This window comes from Talpa occidentalis, unplaced genomic scaffold, assembly GCF_014898055.3.
Source record: "Talpa occidentalis isolate TD23 unplaced genomic scaffold, MPIMG_talOcc4v2.1, whole genome shotgun sequence".
Lineage (NCBI taxonomy): Eukaryota > Metazoa > Chordata > Mammalia > Eulipotyphla > Talpidae > Talpa > Talpa occidentalis.
In genome coordinates, this window is record NW_026555331.1 from 3,094,177 (window position 1) to 3,112,836 (window position 18,660).

The 18,660-nt window shown below is 68.5% G+C and overlaps 2 protein-coding genes across 8 annotated transcripts; both read left to right on the top strand.

The window, feature by feature from the left end:
- Positions 1 to 341: 341 nt before the first annotated feature.
- NRBP2 (nuclear receptor binding protein 2) lies at positions 342 to 7,806 on the top strand. Its single transcript, XM_037493400.2, is given in 20 exon segments — positions 342 to 464; positions 853 to 975; positions 1,037 to 1,138; positions 1,246 to 1,335; positions 1,494 to 1,534; positions 1,616 to 1,629; positions 1,632 to 1,709; positions 1,903 to 1,926; positions 1,990 to 2,073; positions 2,149 to 2,204; positions 2,289 to 2,384; positions 3,256 to 3,388; positions 3,456 to 3,536; positions 3,539 to 3,557; positions 3,647 to 3,697; positions 3,767 to 3,902; positions 4,525 to 4,578; positions 4,658 to 4,721; positions 4,979 to 5,034; positions 5,117 to 7,806. Coding segments are annotated over 20 exon segments (1,494 nt in total). The 3' UTR covers positions 5,186 to 7,806.
- Positions 7,807 to 9,150: 1,344 nt separating this feature from the next.
- On the top strand, positions 9,151 to 18,624 carry PUF60 (poly(U) binding splicing factor 60). Of its 7 annotated transcripts, none has more exons than XM_037492059.2 (12): positions 9,151 to 9,232; positions 11,621 to 11,707; positions 13,441 to 13,536; positions 13,614 to 13,703; positions 14,517 to 14,567; positions 16,476 to 16,637; positions 16,710 to 16,802; positions 16,891 to 17,104; positions 17,198 to 17,388; positions 17,509 to 17,644; positions 17,901 to 18,136; positions 18,208 to 18,624. In XM_037492059.2, exons 1-12 carry the CDS (start codon positions 9,209 to 9,211, stop codon positions 18,505 to 18,507), a joined length of 1,680 nt encoding a protein of 559 aa, XP_037347956.1. In that variant the 5' UTR covers positions 9,151 to 9,208; the 3' UTR covers positions 18,508 to 18,624. The 7 variants fall into 7 exon arrangements, with proteins under 7 accessions (XP_037347956.1, XP_037347613.1, XP_037347783.1 ...); XM_037491637.2 differs by having other exon boundaries at positions 9,194 to 9,232; positions 11,624 to 11,707; XM_037491716.2 differs by lacking the exon at positions 14,517 to 14,567 and having other exon boundaries at positions 9,168 to 9,232.
- Positions 18,625 to 18,660: the final 36 nt, after the last annotated feature.

An 18,660-nucleotide genomic window follows, 5' to 3' on the forward strand; every position in this document is an offset into this window, starting at 1 on the left:
CCGGCTGGGGCGGCCGCGGGGCCCACTCGGCCGGCCCGGCGCGGGAGCGGGCGGGGCCGGGGCGGGGCGCGGGCTCGGCCCACCCCGCCTGCTCCACTCGGGCTCGGGCCCCGGGGGGCGGCTCCGGAGGGGCGGGCCGGCTCCTCCCCCGCGCCGCGCCCGCGCCTCGGAACCCGCGGCCGGTGGGGGCTGAGGGCGGCGGCGCCTCGCCCGGCTGGGGTCCGCGCCCGCCGGGGTCCGCGCCCGCCGGGGTCCGCGCCCGCCGGGGTCCGCGCCCGCCGGGGTCCGCGCGCGGCGGGGGCGGCGGATCGCGGAGGGCGGCGGCCTGCGCCCGCCGAGCCATGGCGGCCCCGGAGCCGGCGCCCAGGCGGGGCCGGGAGCGGGAGCGCGAGGACGAGAGCGAGGACGAGAGCGACATCCTGGAGGAGAGCCCCTGCGGCCGCTGGCAGAAGCGGCGGGAGCAGGTGGGCGCGGGCAGCGGGGACAGCGCGCCCCGCGGGGGGCTCAGCCGGGCGGGGCGCCGGGGCCGCGGCCGCCCCAGGCCCAAAATCCGTCCGCGGCCCGCGCCGCCGCCCTTGGGGCCGACCCCAGCCCTTTCACCCGCCCCCGCGCGCCGAGCCCGGGTCTCCACCGAGGTCCACGTCCCCGGCCTCGGCGCGCGCTCGCGGGCCCCTGGGGACCACCCTGGCCCCGAGCCCGCTCCAGAGCGCGCGGCCCGCACTGGAGGCCTCGCCCGCCGCCCAGCTCCCCGCGAGCGGGCCGGGACCTGCTCCGAGCTCCGCGCCCGCGGGACGGGCGTGGGCAGGGCCGGCCCCCCTCGCATGCCAGCGCGCTCTCGCCCGCCGCGCCCAGGTGAACCAGGGGAACATGCCGGGGGTTCAGAGCACCTTCCTGGCCATGGACACGGAGGAGGGCGTGGAGGTGGTGTGGAACGAGCTGCACTTCGGCGACAGGAAGGCCTTCGCTGCCCACGAGGTGAGCCCCGCTGGCGCCCCCCACCCCAGCGGTAGCCCCCCGTGACGTCGCCCCCTTTCAGGAGAAGATCCAGACCATGTTCGAGCAGCTGGTGCTGGTGGACCACCCCAACATCGTCAAGCTGCACAAGTACTGGCTGGACGCCTCCGAGGCCCGGGCGCGGGTGAGCCACGGGGGCGCGGGCGCGGGGGGCGCGGGGGCGCGGGGGGCGCGGGGGGCGGGCAGCGCGAACTGCCGCTGGCGGAGGCCTCCAGCCCGCCCGCCTCGCAGGTCATCTTCATCACGGAGTACGTGTCCTCGGGCAGCCTCAAGCAGTTCCTCAAAAAGACCAAGAAGAACCACAAGGCTATGAACGCCCGGGTATGGGGGTGGGTTGGGGGGCGCGGGCACGGAGCGTGCGCTCTGGCTGGGCGGGGCGGCTCGGGAGGGGGGGGCGGGGCGGGGCTCGGGGCCCCCCGCGGCCACCGCTGCCCTGCGCCCTGCGCCCTGCCCCGCCGACGGAGTCCGTCCACCGCCAGGCCTGGAAGCGCTGGTGCACGCAGATCCTGTCTGCGCTCAGGTGAGGGCTGGTTCCTGGCCCGGCCCCTCGGCTGACACCCCTCCTCCGCGCCCTGACCGGCCTCTGCTGTCCCGCCCGCAGCTTTCTGCACGCCTGCAGCCCCCCATCATCCACGGCAACCTGACCAGTGACACCGTCTTCATCCAGCACAACGGCCTCATCAAGATTGGCTCTGGTGCTGGCTGGGCAGGGCTGGGCTGGGCAGGGCTGGGCAGGCAGGGATGGGCAGGGCTGGGCTGGGCTGGGCTGGGCAACGCTGGGCAATGCTGGGCAGGCTGGGCAGGGGGCGTGGGGCTGGGTGCCTGCCGGGAGCTGAGCAGAGCCCGGCGGCCGCGCCCTGACCAGCCCTCTCTCCCGCGACCGCGCAGTGTGGCACCGAATCTTCTCCAATGGTGAGTGGGGGCTGGGGGTGGGGGGCGGGGGGCGTCTGCCGGCTCACCCCCGGCTCTCCGCAGCGCTTCCTGATGACCTCCGGAGCCCCATCCTGGCTGAGCGGGAGGAACAGAGGAACCTGCACTTTTTCCCCCCGGAGTATGGCGGTGAGTCCTGCCAGCTGCTGCCCGTGCGGCCCAGCGGCCCAGCCCCCCGCCCGCCCTGACTGGCTCTCCCTCCAGAGGTCGCCGACGGGACCGCCGTGGACATCTTCTCCTTTGGGATGTGTGCCCTGGAGGTAGCCTCATAGCCGGCCCCCCACCCCAGCTGTGTGCTGCACTGCCCCTGCCCCTGCCCCCGCCTGACCTGGGCCGCCCCCCAGATGGCCGTGCTGGAGATTCAGGCCAACGGGGACACCCGAGTCACAGAGGAAGCCATCGCTCGTGCCAGGCACTCACTGAGTGACCCCAACATGCGGGTAAGCAGCTTGCCTGGCCCTTGGGCTCTGGGTGGGGCCAGCAGGTGCTTCAGGAAGGCCTGGAAGGGCAGCGGGCCAAGGCCCAGCCGTCCCCACCGAGGACCAGGCCTGAGTGTGAGCTGAGACCCAGGCCTGGGGCCTGAGGGGTCTGCAGGCAGGAAGCCAGCACACGCCTCCTGCGTGGGCAGCTCATCCTGCTGCTTCATAGCTGAGGAAACTGAGGCCCACAGGGCCCAGTACTCTGTCCACGGCTGCAGGTGAGCGGGGGCCAGTGTTATGCCCGGGACTGTCCAGCGCCATGTCCTGCCCCTCACTCCAGGAGCTGGGCTGAGGTGTGGCCCTGCGGTGGGGGCGCCGAGGGTACGGGCTGAGCAGGGTAGGACGGGAGGGAAGCCTCTGGCCGGAGCCCACTGACGCCTGGGCCTCAGGAGAGTGAGCAGTGAGGCCGGGGAGGAGCTGTTGGACGGGCTCACAGGGGCAGGGCCCCCAAGGCCACCTTGGGGTTGGGCCTGAACTGGGGCAGGCTGGGGCAGTGGGGCTGCTGTGCTGGCCTCGGGGCTGGTCAAGCACCTGGCATTTTGCCATGCCCAGGGCTGTGGGCAGGGCTTAGTGCCCTCCCTGCGCATGCAGGCGTCGACTGTGAGCTGGGCCCTGTACCCCCGGGGCTTCTGTAAAGATTCAGGAAGTAGCACGAGGGAAGGACCTGGGGCCTGACCGTCGGTGGTAGGGTCGGGGTGGACAGGCCCCCTCTCTGGCCCCTTCCCGAACCAAGGCTGCCCTGGGCACTGCTCCCCTGGGGCTGGGCCCGGGGCAGCCTATCCTCGTGTGGGGTCAGGGCAGAGGCTGCCATGTCCTCTCTCATGTGCCCCAGGAGTTCATCCTCTCCTGCCTGGCCCGCGACCCCGTGCACCGGCCCTCCGCCCACAATCTGCTCTTCCACCGTGTGCTCTTTGAGGTGCACTCGCTGAAGCTGCTGGCGGCTCACTGCTTCATCCAGCACCAGTGTAAGGGGCGGCTGGCTGGTGGCTGGGGGGACGCAGCACGGGCCACCCTCACCGAGACTCCCCGCAGACCTCATGCCTGAGAACGTGGTGGAGGAGAAGACCAAGGCCATGGACCTGCACGCCGTCCTGGCGGAGATCCCCCGGCCCCCGCGGCCCCTCTGCAGTGGCGGTGAGTCCTGTGGCCAGCGTCCCCTGCGCCCGCGGCCCTGCCAGGCTGCCCACTGGCCGGCCACCCACTGGTGCTTCTGCCTGTGCCAGGTATTCAGAGGTGTCCTTCCTGGAGCTGGACAAGTTCCTGGAGGATGTCAGGTGAGAAGGGTGTGGGGGGGGAGGGGCGCCTGCCAGGACGGGTCCCCAGTCACCCCACTGTGCCCCCAGGAACGGAATCTACCCGCTGATGAACTTTGCCGATGCGCGGCCCTTGGGGCTGCCCCGGGCACTGGCCCCACCCCCTGAGGAGGCCCAGAAGGCCAAGACCCCGACACCAGAGCCCTTTGACTCTGAGACCAGAAAGGTGAGCCCCACGGCTGCTACCCCTGCGGCCAGCCCTCCTCGCGGCAGCGGGGCCGGCCCTGCTGACCCCTGTGGGGATGGGGACAGTAGGACAAGCCGGGTCACACCTTCCCTGTCTCCTTGCCCCTCCCCGTCGTGCCCAGGCCGTGGCCCTGACTCCAGCCCTCCCCAGCTCTCCCTGCCAGGACCCCTGGCGTCTCCTCTGAGGACCCCAGCAGCGCGTGTTGTGTTGCCGGGCCTCCCCTTTTGCACGGCCCCCGCTGGGGCCTCTCCTGACCGGCCAGGGCCCCCAGCCCTTTTCAAGAGTCTCTGGTGTCCGCCTGTGGCGAGCCTCTCTATCACCTTGCTGGCCCGAGCCCCACCTGGCGCCACGTCTGCCTGTGCCACTGCCTCCCGCAGTGTGGCCCGTGCCACCGCCGCCCCCCACCCCTGCAGGGCCCAGGCCTGCCCGCGTTCCCGCCCCATGACAGCCCCTGCTCATCCCTCGCCACTCGGCCTCTGAGGCTTTTTCTGGAAGTTTCTGTAATTTGCCACATGCCGGAGGCGCGTGGAGGGCCCCTCTCCTGCCCAGCCGGGGCGGGGCCGGTGCGCGGTAGCTGACTCCAGCCCGGGGCTCGCCCCAGGTGGTCCACATGCAGTGCAACCTGGAGAGGAGCGAGGACAAGGCGCGCTGGCATGTGAGCGGCGGCGGCGGGTGGGCGCGGGGAGGGGGGTGGCCTGGTGGGCTCTGGAGCCAACACCACCCCCTGCCCCCAGCTCACCCTTCTCCTGGTGCTGGAGGACCGGCTGCACCGGCAGCTCACCTACGACCTGCTCCCAAGTAGGCCGGCGGCCCTGCAGGGGGCTGAGGCAGCCCCGGGGAGCCCTGGGAGGCCCTGCCCTGCAGGGGGGGTTGGGAGGGCCTGGGGGGAGCCCTGGCAGAGCCCTGGGGGGTCTGGGAGGGCCTGGGGGCGGGGGGGCTGCGGGGGCTTGAGGGAGTGGGGGGCTGAGGCAGCCTGGGGAGCCCTGGGGGTGCTGGGGAGCCTGGGGGGGGCCCCCAGCGTGGGGAGAAACCTGACCACGTCTCACCCCGCGCAGCCGACAGCGCCCAGGATCTGGCCGCAGAGCTGGTCCACTATGGCTTCGTCCATGAGGTGCGAGGGCTGGGTCGGCTGGCCAGGAGGGGTGGGTGGGTGCGCCCCTCCACCCTCCCCACACCCCCTTCCCGCCCTCCAGGATGACCGGACAAAGCTGGCTGCCTTCCTGGAGAGTACCTTCCTCAAGCACCGCGGGGCTCAGCCTTGACGGCACCGCAGCCCCAGCACTGCCCTGGCCCTTGGGAAAGCTCGGCTTTGGCCACTGGGTGGGCCCCAGGGCCCCTCTGCCAGTGTGCTCGGGGGCTGAAGACTGAGAGCCCTGTTCCAGAGGAGCCCCGGGGTGGAGCTGGGGCAGGGCCGCTCAGGACTCTGGCACGCTGGCACCCCGCCCACGTGCTCCATTCCCAGCCCGGAGCCCACCCCCACTGCAGCTCTCTGGGGGAGCTGCCCTTGCAGGGGCGGCCTGCAGGGAACCAGTGCAGAGACGGGCCAGTCCTCAACAGATGTCCGCCCAGGGGATCGTTGGTCCCCACTTGGTACCACAGACCCCAGCCCGGGGCAAAGTGCCTGCAGGTGCCACGCATGGTGCTGGGCGTGGGGCAGCCCACAGCCTGGCAGGAGAAGCGGACCAGGAGCAGACACCCCAGGAAGTCCAGTCCCCAGCCCCATGTGGCCCTCGCACCCCCTACCATGCAGGCCTGCCCCCACCTTCCACCTGCACACCCACTTCTGGATACTCTTCTGGCCCCTGTGGCCCTCCACAGGGCTGTCTTCTCTCTCTGATCCCAGCCTGGAGGCATCGGGCTCTGCCCCCTCGCTCGCACCGCCCCCTGGCCTCCCTCCCCACCGCTCTCCGGCTCTAGGACCCTTCCCTCCCGTCTTCCAGTCCAGCAGCCCTTTCAACATTGTAAATCGCATGTATGAATTCCGTGCATTCAGGCTTCTTTTTAAGCATCACGAATGTCAGAGCAGGAGATCTCACTGCCCTAAGCATCTACCACCAACTTGGCGCCTTAGGCCCCACAAGTCCCTGGAGGACCGGGAGCCAGTGAGGGTCGCATGCTCTCTGGGCTCCAGGGCCAGACCTCTTCCTGCTCCTTGGCCTGCAGGGGTCAGGCCTGGCAGACGTGGGTGGGTCCCGCTTCCGGCCTGCTGTAAATGTATGGCTGCGTCCGGCTTCCAGGCGCTGCTGCCCGCCTGGGCTCAGGACCGTGTCCTCCCTCCTGGGGGGGGGCAACAGTGGGAGGGCTTCTCATGAGCCATCCATCCGATCTGCAGCCAGGAACGCTGGCGTGATTATGTGGGGTCTCCACCATGTCTGCAGAATACCCTTTGCCGTGTAAAGTAACACTTGGGTCTCGGGTTGGGGTGTGGACGTCTTTGGGGGGTGACATGGTCCTACCTGCCACATCCCCCTACCCAGACAAGCCAAGGCAGAGCAGATGTGATGGGCAGACCTCGCAAATCTTACACATTCCAGCACTTTTACAAAAGTATTCAAATTCTCACCCCTTTCAAATTATAGGCCTGAAGTAACTTGCACATTCTAGTTGGGACTCCTGATGCTAAATTGTTTGATTCTGCAGCATCTTCAAGAATTGAGTGGCAAGTGCCTGACAGATTGTATCATAATTAAACTAAAGAGCATTACCACACTGCTTCATTCACTCACACCTAGGTGGAGGTTTGCATCTTAACTTTTATTTTTTCAAAGCATATACATATCATTTTAAAAGTGGCATGGGGTCTTACAATGAATGCAATCTCTGACTCAGATCCACCCCCAAATGCAATTCTTAAAATACATGTTTCACAAAACCACACAAGGTTTTACTGCTTTTTATCGGGTTCTCTACATTGTGTCCCCTGGGGAGTGCGGGGGGAGTCACTGGCCTCCACCCGGTGACCCAGCAGCATCCTAGTGTGAAGAGTGTCACACCCCATGTCATGGGCAATACTACAACTTCATTACCGCTGGTCTTGTCAAAGAACAGTTGTGCTAGGATCATATTTCTTTCCTGGCCAACTTGTTTTCTCAGGAGTTAATAATTGCCTTTGATTTTTTTGGTTTGTTTTACTCTCTACACACAGCTCATCAGTTCATCATCAGACTCTCCTGCCCAACCCTGGGATTCCTGCATAACTGACAGCCCCATCCCTGTGTCTCCCAGAACCACCCCCCCATCCCGTGCCCTCCTCCCACCCTTGCTAGCAAGCTCTCTGCCCCAGGCTACTGTTATGGGGCACGCTCCAAGGCACCTCCTTTCTCTTGCGTCCAGACCCCACGCTTGCCTTTTCCATTGCATGTGCTCTGAGGAGCGTTTTCCTGGTTTCCTGAGAAAGGCCGTGTGGAAGTTGTGGGCTCTGCTGCACATCCCTATCTACTCTACCTGCTTGCTAGTATAACTAAGCACAAACGTCCGGCTAGGTTGAAAACCGTTCCTACCAGGGATTTTGCGGGTCTCATGTCATTTTCTGGTCCCAGGAACTCCCATGTCTTCCCCAATTCTGGCCAGTGTGTGATATCTCCTCCCTTGGTCTTCTCTGCCTCAGTGATTTGCAAACAAAGATGTTGGCGTTTCTATGACTTGTTATCCAGACCCTCCCTAGTTCTAGGAAATGTTGATTTCTCCCTTCTCCTTTTCTGGAATTCTTATCATTTAGGTGTTCAGCTTATCTTTTGAGAGGGGTAGTTATGGGCACAGACTGGCATCGCTCTATGCATCTAGCTGGGTGGTATCGGTCTGTGTCTCCACTTTCTCATCTATAAAAATGGGGATACAAACAGCACCCCCTCCATGGGGGGCGATGCAGGGATGCACAGGTGTGTGCATGCCAAGGGACAGGAACAGCACCCACACACAGGTGGTGAGTCCTGGTCCCCACCCCTGCAGCTATCCCCTTCGGTCACCGAGGCCTCTGAGGGCCAGGCTGGCTCTCCACTGGAGCGCTGACCAGGGCGACCACCACACACTGTGTTCCTGTGGCTTTGCTGTTACAGCCTGGGAGAGTCCCTCTTTCTCTTTCAACCTCCCTTGAATTGTTCCCTTTCTTCTCATCGTTTTCTTGTCTTTTGCATCTTAAAAGGACAGGCTTATTAGGAGAGGGGAAAGGAGAGGGTCCGTGCCTCTGCCTGCGTTCAGTGCAGCGTCCCCACGTCCCCGAGGCCCTCGTCACGTCCCCGAGGCCCTCGTCTCAGGCGCTGCTGCTGCTTGGTCACGTCTGCTCCTGCGCTTCTCCGTTCCTCCCTCTTCCTTACGTGTCTGGTGGGCTGTCCAGTTGCATTTGAGGGAGCGGTTACCCCAGTGGCCACGGCGTATTGCCTGGTGAGCGGGGAAGCAGGACCCGGCCGGCACCCCCTTAGTGCCCCAGCAGCTGCTGCAAAGAGGCGCCCTCTTCTCTGAGGGCTGTGGGTGGCACAAGCTGGGGCCCAGACTCTGGGAGTCGGGATGGGGGCAGGCCCCACGTCACTTAGGCCCTCACTCTCAGAACAGGACCCTGTCCAGGGGGCCTCGGTGTGGGGACAGAGACGCTGTCTCCCTCCAAGCGGCTTCCCGCGGGTCCCCCTGCACATGGCCTCCGCCGGCCAGGCCCCCAGTGCCCGGCACCTGCAGTTCCACAGCCTTCCACCCCTTTGCCGCCCTGGGGTCTTGTCTCTCTAAGACCTTTTCCCTATCATTGAGGGGCGAGGGGGTTGCCCCACCGTGTCCAGCGGGACACGCCCCGTCCCTGAGCCAGGGTCCTGGGCCGGGTGTGGCTGGCCCGGGCGCGGGCGGCTCTTCCCACTCCACTGCGGGCGCCCGGCCCGCTTAAAAAGCAGTTTGGGGGCCGAAGGGTGGGGGCCCCGCCGCTGTCACGGAGGCGGGGCGCGGCGCCCGAGTCGGGCGGGCCGCGCTGAGAGGACAGCTGAGCCCGCGCGGCGCCCGGGGCCGGCTCCGGGCCGGGTGCCCGGCGGAGGGGGCTGCTCGCGGGCGCGGGCGGGACAGCGCAGCGTCTTCCCGGGAGGCGCGGGGCCCGGCCCCCCCCCCGCCCCGCCCCGCCCCGCCCCTCGGGCCTCCGGCCCCGCCCGCACCGGAAGCGCGTGCGCTGCCCGGGCCACGTCGCGGGAGGACCTCACCTCCTCCTATCGCGAGACTCCGTCCTCTGCGGCCGGCGCCGCCGGGCCCAGATCGCGCGAGACCGCGGAGGAGCAGGAGCGGGAGGCGCGCGCGGCGGCCGCTACGGGCGCAAGATGGCGACGGCGGCCCTCGCTCTCGTAAGTGAGACCCCGGGGCCGCGGGCCGCCGCCGGCTGGCGGGATGGGGCCGCCGGCCCGGCCGGGGCGCCGGGGGCCCCCCGAGGCTGCGGCGGTCGCCGCGGGCCGCGGGCCCTGGTCGCGCGAGGCGGGGGCGGGGCGGGCGCCGCTTCCGGCCGCGGGGCGCCGCTTCCGGGCGCGGGGCGCGGGCCGGGCCGCCCGGGCCCCGGGGAGGGCGGCCCGAGGGAGGGGCGTGCCCGCCCGCAGCCCTGTCTTCGGCGCTTCGCTGCGAGCGCGCGGCCAGGGCCGGGGCTCTTGGCCGCGGGTGCATGGGGGCCTGGGGCCCCTGCCCGGCCCGGCGGGCGCCGATGACCGGTGAGGGCTGGACCCGTCTCCCCGGAGCGGACGCCGACGCCGGGAGGGCGCGGCGCTGGCTCGGGACGCCGCCCTGCAGAGGGGCCGCGCGGGGCTCAGCTCGGCTGCCGCGCCCTTCCCGAGGGAGCCCCGGGAGCCGGGGGAGGCGAGCGCGGAGGGTCGAGGGCAGCCTCGCCCGCCCAGACTCCCGGGGCGGCGCCGAGCGGAGCCGGCCCTGCCCGGCCGGGCCGCGGGGCTGGAGCGCGCGGCGCCCCTCGCTGCTGCAGCCGCGGGCTCGGCGCTCGGCCGGGCGGCCTGGTCGCGGACCGGCCTCGAGCCGGAACATCGCGCTGGGCTTTCTGTTTGCGGCGGCCGCAAGCCCGGGCCTCCCGCGCCAGAGTCTGGCGGGCGCGCTCGCGTCCTGCCTCTGGGAGCGGTCTGCCCGCGGGCTTGCCGGGGCCCAGCGAGAGCCGCGCGCTCGCCCCGGCAGGCTGGGCAGCGGTCGCCGTGCCGCCCTGCCGGGCTCTGGCGGAGCGGCGCTGAGGTTGGCCGGGGATGGGGGGCGCAGGGAGACGCATACGGGCCTCCCCTGGGTGTCCTCACCTGGCGCTGCAGACGCACAGCCTTTCCCCGCTGGGGCGTGTGCTCCAGGCTTCCCGACTGCCACCCCCTCCTGGGGTCATCGTCCCTGGTCCTCTCTCTTCCCGCCGTGAGGCCGCTTCACCTCCTTCCTGTGGGGCCCAGTGTCTGGGGCTCCCCAGCGGCCTCTGCCTGGCCTGCCTCTCGTCTTCCAGCTGCGCTGTGCACAGCGGGCATCCTGTGTGGGGACTGAGCAGGTGGGGCGCAACCTGCTCTGGTGACCGGTGGTCACTGGCGCCCACGGCTGGCTGGCACTGACACCAGCCCCAGGAGACAGGCCCGCAGGGTCCCTCACCCCGTGACGCATCTGGGTTTCTGGCAGGATCAGTCCTTCAGGCTGTTGACCAGCAGCAGGGCTGGAGCTTGGGTCCCAGGGTGGCCCTCTGCCCTGGCCACCAGAGGGGGCTTTGCCCCTCAAGTCAGTGCTCAGGGGGTGCTTTGTGACCACAAAACTCTCTGTGTTCGTCCCCAGAGGCTGACAGCGAGTGACTGGTGGTGACGATCACAGTTTTCTCTGAGTGCCCTTGGCACCTGCTCCGAGTGGAGCTCTGGGCAGGCAGGCAGGGCCTGGAAGCCCCCCCAGCAGCGTTCCCTCTTCAGCATGGTCCCGGGTCCCGTGTTGGCCATAACTGTAATTTGGAGGAGCAGGAAGTTACTTAGGACCGCGTCCCCTCGCCAGTTTCTTGCCCGTGACGTACCTGCCACCTGCATTGCCCCATTACCCTGCTGAGCCAGGTCTGGAGCTGCTGCCCACGTGGCCGGCTCCGTACACCAGAGCCCCTTGGTCTCACCTGGTGTGCCTCAGGGGCATGACCCGGCTGTCGGCTGCTGTCCTGGAGTGGCCCTGGGCAGTGGCACCACGGAGGGAGCCCACCCGCTGTGCGCACCCCCGGGATAGCCCTCCGGTGTCTCCGAGCAGCTGGGCAGGCACTGGCGTTGCCACTCTGCTGTGGGCCAGGCCAGGAGTCGTCTACCAAGGTGGCCTCCCTGGGGTGAGGGGAGACAGCCTGCGGGCCAGGAACTGGCCTTGAAGGCTCGAGCTGTGTGGACAGAGGGCCGCTCTGATCAGGAGAGGACAGGTGCTCTCCCAGCTGACAGGAGCACGGGGAGCTCGCTGCCCTCTCTTCCCGCCCCTCTGGGCACCTGCTAGCGACTTGGCTGCCCTAGATTGTGCTGTGGCTCCTGCCAGGCCAGCTGCTTGTGGCAGCTGTGGTGGCCGCGGTGTGCCCGGGCATGCGCAGAGCGGTGTGGGCTGGGTATGGTCAGGACTCGGGGCTGAGCCAGACCGGGTCACGCCCAGGCTCCCACCAGCCTCCCAGGCCGGCCGTGGGGGAGTTCAGCCCTGAGCAGGGAGACGAGCGAGGGCCTGGGGGGTGTCTCGGGACTGTCCCTTACCGCTCTCCTTCCTGCCTGCAGCAGGTCAATGGCCAGCAAGGAGGGGGGTCCGAGCCGGCGGCGGCCGCGGCAGTGGTGGCAGCGGGAGACAAATGGAAACCTCCACAGGTACTGACCTCAAGCAGGCCCGCCCACCTGCCTGCCGGCCGCCCTCACACCCTGGGCCCAGAGACCTGGCTGGGGCTGGGCGGGAGGAGCCAGCGACCCTCCTCTGCCCCCCTCCCCTCGGCCTGGCTGCGGCCTCCTCCTGGGCCTGCCTCTCCCCTTCGCGTCTGCCCCGCTGCTGCGCGGGGTCAGCTGTGCGTGTCCCGGAGGCCGGGCAGATGCGCCGCGTGGGGCCTGCCCCTTGCCCGTGCGCACTCACGCGGGGCGGGGGAGGGGGTGCACCCTTCCAGAAGGTGCAGCGTGGCGGCGGTGAGAGCGGGTGTGCCTGTCACGTCTCTGAGTTACTCAGCCGGACCAGGCCAAGTGCGAGTCAGCGCCCGGGAGGCCTTGCCCTCCCTCTTGTCTTGGAGGGCCTCAGGGTGGGCTGGGTTGGCACGTTCTGGCCTCCAGGCATGCCCTTGGGGCGAGTCCTCCGGGAGGCGGAGCTGGGCCTTGCTGCGGGCCAGGGGTTCTTTGTGCTTCTCTGCTGCGACCGAGGGCTCTGGCAGGGGCTTGGCAAGGCAGCCGGGCCCTGTGGTGCCCTTCTCCGCCCCCAGCCTGCTCAGGGGAGGGGTGTGGTATGCAGCTTGGCTCCTGGCAAGAAATGGGGCTGAAGCTGGCGCAGGGGAGGGCAGGGTGTCCTCCGGCCGGCCGGCCGTGGGTTGGTGGGAGAAGGGCCTTTTGTTTGCCCAGACAAAGAGAAGATTGAAAGCTTGAGCCTGGGAGGCAGCTGGCGTTGCTAGCCCTGTGCGACAGGCTCGCGAGTCCCAGCCCTGCTCGATGGCCGCTCCCACCGAGAACCTGGCTTGGGCCCAGCTGGGAGGGGCCTGCAGAGCCCCCCTGCCCCGGGACCTCAGCCAACGCAGGGGCGGGTTTGGGCCAGCCGGCCCCTTCCTGCCACCTCTGTCCCTCTGTCCTGGCTCATCCTCGTTCCTGGGCCAGGACCCTGCCCATCTGCTCCCTGTCCCTGCCAAGGCTATGTCTTGGGGGCTGGTCACCCTGTCACTAGACACCCCGGGCCCACTGAGCTGGCGGCAGAGGCCCGGCTCAGATGTCCCCCTGCCAGTGGCTGTGCGGCTCCCCCGCTCTCGCGGCTGTTTCTCTGCAGACGGCTCGGGTGGGTTTTGACAGAAATGTAGACGTGGTCCTCGTGGCACCTGCTCTGGCCTGCAGGGAGCAGTGCCTGCCCCCACCCCAAAGCCTCTCCTGCTCCAGTTTGGCTCGGGTGCGGGTGGGTGTCCACCTGTCCCCCTGGGCCGCTCCGCTCCCGCCTTCTCTTCTCGGGGTGCTGAGGACAGCCCGGAAGGAGCTTGACGGAGACGGGGCTGTGGCCTTAGGGACACTCCTGGCCAGGCCCACAGCATGCAGGGTTGGGTCACAGGGTGCTGCCTGGGCTGCGCCCCAGAAAGGTGCTGAGAGGCTCTGTCCCTGCTTTCTCTTTCCTAGCTAGGAAATTCCTAGCTAGAGAAGAGTCTGTGGGAGGCAGGATCAGGGCCATGAGGAGTGTGGGTGCCGGGGTGCCAGGCAGTCCGGGAGCGCGGAGGCTCTTGCCTGGACTCGAGGGGCGTTCTGGGGTCAGGCCTGCTGCGGGCTTGGGCCCTCGTGGGCTGGGCTGGAGGCCGGGGCCCGCGGTGGGGTGGGGGCCCGCAGGGAGGTCTCAAGCGAGCTCTTAGCAGTGTCCCCACTCCCACCCCCAGGGGACAGACCCCATCAAGATGGAGAACGGCCAGAGCACAGCCGCCAAGCTGGGCCTGCCCCCCCTGACGCCCGAGCAGCAGGAGGCCCTGCAGAAGGTGAGTGTGTCCCCGGCCCACAGGCCCCGCGCCCGAGGCCAAGGCCGGCCCCCGCGCCTGACCGCCCCTTCCCACAGGCCAAGAAGTACGCCATGGAGCAGAGCATCAAGAGCGTGCTGGTGAAGCAGACCATCGCGCACCAGCAGCAGCAGCTCACCAACCTGCAGGTGAGCCGCGCCGCCGTCCGCCGGGGAGCCCGCGCCCGCGCCGCCTCCTCCTTCTCTTGCTCCTGTGCCTGCGGCCGGCGTCCCCACAGGCGGCGGTGTTCTCTCGGTCTCTCAAGGTCTCCTGGGGACCCCAGGGTCCTCCCCGTGGCCCGAGTGGCCCAGCCTTGCCGGCCGTTGAGGCCCACGCCCGCTCCCTGCCCCTTCTCCGGGCCCTGCCCAGCTCCCAGTCGGCTCTTCTCGGACTTCCTGCTGCGGCCTCAGGGTCGCCCCCGGCCCCTGCCCCCCAGGCCGCGCTGTGCAGCCCATGCCCAGCGGGTCGGCTGGGCCTCCCTGCCCCCACGGCTGTCAGGCCCTACCGCCTGGGCTGCGCCCGCAGAGAGAGCAGGCTGGGCCCTGCGCCAGACCTGCGGCCAGAGGCTGCGGGCCTGGGGAAGAGGCCAGGGTGAGGCCCACAGGTGCCTGGGCCTCGAGCCCCTGCCCCCCCCCCCCCCGCCAGTCCCACGGCCAGGAGCTGCCCTGGCTCTTCGCCGTGTTCGTCCGCCCCCCCTCCTCGTCCTCCTCGTCCTCCTCCTCGTCCTCCTGTCCCTTTCCTTCTCCCCCGGCCGGCCGGCCCGGCTGCGAGGCGGGCACCTGGGGCTCTGAGGCCCCTGGGCAGGTGCCAGCGGCCAGCCAGTCGGGCCGCAGTGTGGGAAGGCAGGCGGGCCCTGCAGGCCGGGCGGGGACTCCGGGCCTGGCCGCCGTCTGCGTGAGGTGTGACGAGAGCGGGGACTGCTCGGCGCCAACAGACTGAACTCTGTCTTTACTGTCTTTCAGATGGCAGCAGTGACAATGGGCTTTGGAGATCCTCTCTCACCTTTGCAATCGGTCAATAGACATGCTCACTTCTTCCGGGGCTCATGTCCTTAGTCAGGCTAGAGGGGGGCAGTGCAGCCCGCGTGCTGGGGACCTTGCTCCCCTAGCCGGCCCTGCCCGCCAGCTCAGGACAAGCGCAGCAGAGCGCCAGGCGTGGCGGGGCCAGTGGTGTGGGCGGGCACCCACCGGGACGCCCGGGGAGGCCTCCGTCTGCTGTGAGGGCCCGCCTTAAAACTAACCGGCCAGGTAACTGCAGCGGGCAGCCGGCCAGGAGGGTAGCTGCCCACGCCAGGCCACCTAGCCCAGGCCACCTGCATGCACGGCGGTGCCTGGGCCTCCAGCTCTGCCGTCCCCAGGCTGCCCTGGCTCCTGGGTTGGGTCAGGAGGAGAGGAGGGTCCTAACTCGTGGCCCCACTGGAGGGTGGACGATGGCCGGGGGCGGGGGGCGGGCACGAGTGAGTGAGAAAGGTGAGGCCTCGGGCCTGGCTGTCAGCGCGGGGTAGTGGCCGTGACCAGAGCGGGCCAGGGAAGAGGCCGTGGCCGGGCCTGGGCTGCTGTGGGCAGAGGAGTCTGGGAAGGAGACGCCCCTCCTTCCCCTGGAGGCAGGCTGAGGAGGCGGCCAGGCCCCCCGGGAGCCTCCGGTGGGGACAGGGCCCTCTCTGGGGGCCAGCCCGGGTGTGCTGCACCCCAGGAGACTGGCCGGCCCTTGAAGGCTGGGCAGCTCCAGCGCCCTCTCTGGGAAGGTCGGCCGAGCCCTGGTCTGGGGGTGTCAGGGTGTGGGCTCTCTGTCCCGGCTGTTGGGGCGTCCACGGTGACAAGACAGGTAGCCTTGACCTGTGGGCAGCTGGTGATTTGTGTCTGGACTGCCTGGTGTAAAAGGGGGTGCAGCTCCACCTGTGGGGGTCCTTGGTCTCAGCAGGTCCTTGGTCCTGAGGCCTGGTGATGGGGGGCCCCATTGGGGGATTTCTGAGTTTGGGGGAGAGAGGGCTGTATCTTTAGGGAGGGAGGCCCAGCCTGTCCTAGGCCTGCTGGCGTCTGAGGAGGAAGCTGGTTGCGGGTCACGGGGGCCTTTAACGTGGGTGCGGGAAATCTTGTTTGTGGAGGGCTTGGAGCCAGGGTTCCCTCATATTTGCCTGCCCCGGGTCTGCAGCCCCCTCCTGGAGGCCTGCTGTGTGTGGCTCTGGGGAACCCCCACTGCCTTGGAAGTGGCAGAGTTGGGGACCCTCATCCCTAAGGCACGATGGTCAGGCTGTCCGGGGGGGGGGGTCACATCTGCCCGTGCAGGACCCTGGGCCTGGCCCCTTCCCAGTGCTGGGAGCCTTGCTGCCTCTTGGGGTGCCCCTGGCCTCCTGGTGCTGCAGGAAGTGGCTGCAGAGGCCCTGTGTGGGGGCAGGGCCTCCACTGCGTCCTCTGTAGGGCGCCCCTTCTGGGCACCTACTCTCCTCCCTGGGGGTCTCTACTGGGTGGTAGCTGCCCTGTCTTCTGCTTCCCCTTCTGCTCAGCCCCAGTGGGTCCCTCCAGCTTGGATGGCTGCCCCTGCCCTCTTCCACGGCGCATTTGGCCAGGGCCCCGGGAGGACCTCGCACCCAGCCCAGGGCACCTGACCCAAGGCTGGAGGGTGGGCCGGGCAGGCCGGCACGTGCCCCTGGCTCCTGCCCCGCCGCCATTGCTGCCAGTCTGCCTGGGACCTGGGCTGGCTGCGTCTGTGACCTGCCTTCAGGCCTGGCCTGCCTTCCTGGGGGTGGGGTCCTGCTGACCCCGCCACCCTGAGTCACTGCAGGGGCCGAGCCTGCGCCGTGCTACCGTGGGGAGCCCTCCCCACAGGGAGCTGGGGAGGGGCCGGGAGAGGAGTGGGCTACCCGGCCTCTTCCCCACTCACTTACAAGCCAGTGGCTTTCTCTCCCCTCTGTCCTGCTCCAGATGGCAGCTCAGCGGCAGCGGGCGCTGGCCATCATGTGCCGGGTGTACGTGGGCTCTATCTACTACGAGCTGGGGGAGGACACCATTCGCCAGGCCTTCGCCCCCTTCGGCCCCATCAAGAGCATCGACATGTCCTGGGACTCCGTCACCATGAAGCACAAGGTGAGGCTGGTCCTCCTGCCCTGCCCTGCCCCCACGCGGGCTCTCCCAACTTAATGTGGGTGCCTCGTCCAGGGCTTTGCCTTTGTGGAGTACGAGGTCCCTGAAGCCGCACAGCTGGCCCTGGAGCAGATGAACTCGGTGATGCTGGGTGGCCGGAATATCAAGGTGAGGCCCGGGCGGCGCGCTCCGCTTGTCACAGTCAGCGGCCTCCACGGGACCAAAGCTTACCGGGGCTCCTGGTGTCTGCCCCCAGGTGGGCAGGCCCAGCAACATCGGGCAGGCCCAGCCCATCATCGACCAGCTGGCAGAGGAGGCACGTGCCTTCAACCGCATCTACGTGGCCTCGGTGCACCAGGACCTCTCGGACGACGACATCAAGAGTGTGTTCGAGGCCTTTGGCAAGATCAAATCCTGCACGCTGGCCCGGGACCCCACAACTGGCAAACACAAGGGCTATGGCTTCATTGGTGAGCCTGGGGGCCGGGGCGGGACTGGCCCTCGCACCGCTCCGGGACGGGCAGGGCCGGTCCTCACCACCGCACCCCACCCCCACCCTGCAGAGTATGAGAAGGCCCAGTCGTCCCAGGATGCCGTGTCTTCCATGAACCTCTTTGATCTGGGGGGCCAGTACTTGCGGGTGGGCAAGGCCGTCACCCCCCCTATGCCCCTGCTTACACCTGCCACGCCTGGAGGCCTCCCACCTGCGGCTGCAGTTGCTGCGGCTGCCGCCACGGCCAAGATCACAGCTCAGGTGAGGCCCGGGCAGTTCGACTGTGGGCAGCACAACACAATCCTCTGGGGCTGCTGCCTTGGGTGGGCCTGTGAGAGGCAGCCAGAGCGGAGCTGAGCACGACGGCCTTTTGGATTTCAGGAAGCAGTGGCTGGAGCAGCGGTACTGGGCACCCTGGCCACGCCTGGACTGGTATCCCCTGCACTGACCCTGGCCCAGCCCCTGGGGGCTCTGCCCCAGGCTGTCATGGCAGCCCAGGCCCCGGGAGTCATCACAGGTGAGGTGACAGGTCAGGGCTTTCCTCTGCCCCTTGCCCATCTCTTGGCCTGCACGTGCCGGGGTCACCTCTGTGGGACGTGCTTCCCTGTGGGACATCACCTCTGTGGGACATCGATGATGACCTGGAGGGGGAGGTGACAGAGGAGTGTGGCAAGTTTGGGGCCGTCAACCGCATGATCATCTACCAGGAGAAGCAGGGCTCCTGGGGTGGGGCGAGGTGGGTGTGACCCCTGGACCTGTTGGATTTGCTGCAGGTGTGACCCCCGCCCGGCCTCCCATTCCGGTCACCATTCCCTCTGTGGGGGTGGTGAACCCCATCCTGGCCAGTCCTCCCACGCTGGGTCTCCTGGAGCCCAAGAAGGAGAAGGAGGAGGAGGAGCTGTTTCCGGAGTCGGAGAGGCCAGAGATGCTGAGCGAGCAGGAGCACATGAGCATCTCGGGCAGCAGCGCCCGCCACATGGTCATGCAGAAGCTGCTCCGCAAGCAGGAGGTGGGCGCCGGGCCGGGTGGGGGCGGCTGGGAGCGCGGGGCAGTGGCTGCAGCTCTCGGCTCTCCCCACAGTCCACCGTGATGGTTCTGCGAAACATGGTGGACCCCAAGGACATCGATGATGACCTGGAGGGGGAGGTGACAGAGGAGTGTGGCAAGTTTGGGGCCGTCAACCGCGTGATCATCTACCAGGAGAAGCAGGGCGAGGAGGAGGACGCGGAGATCATCGTCAAGATTTTCGTGGAGTTTTCCGTCGCCTCAGAGACTCACAAGGCCATCCAGGCCCTCAACGGGCGCTGGTTTGCCGGCCGCAAGGTGGTGGCCGAGGTGTACGACCAGGAGCGCTTCGATAACAGTGACCTCTCCGCGTGACCGCGCGGCCCCTGGACCTGGACCTGCTCCCTGTCCCTGCGGGTGTTGAGAGTCCTGGGTGGTGTCTGGGGCCTGCGCCCCGCGCGCGGATAAAGGTGCAGATGCTGCTGGCCCTGAGCGTCCCCCTGGACCGTAGTCCTGTGTTTATTGGGC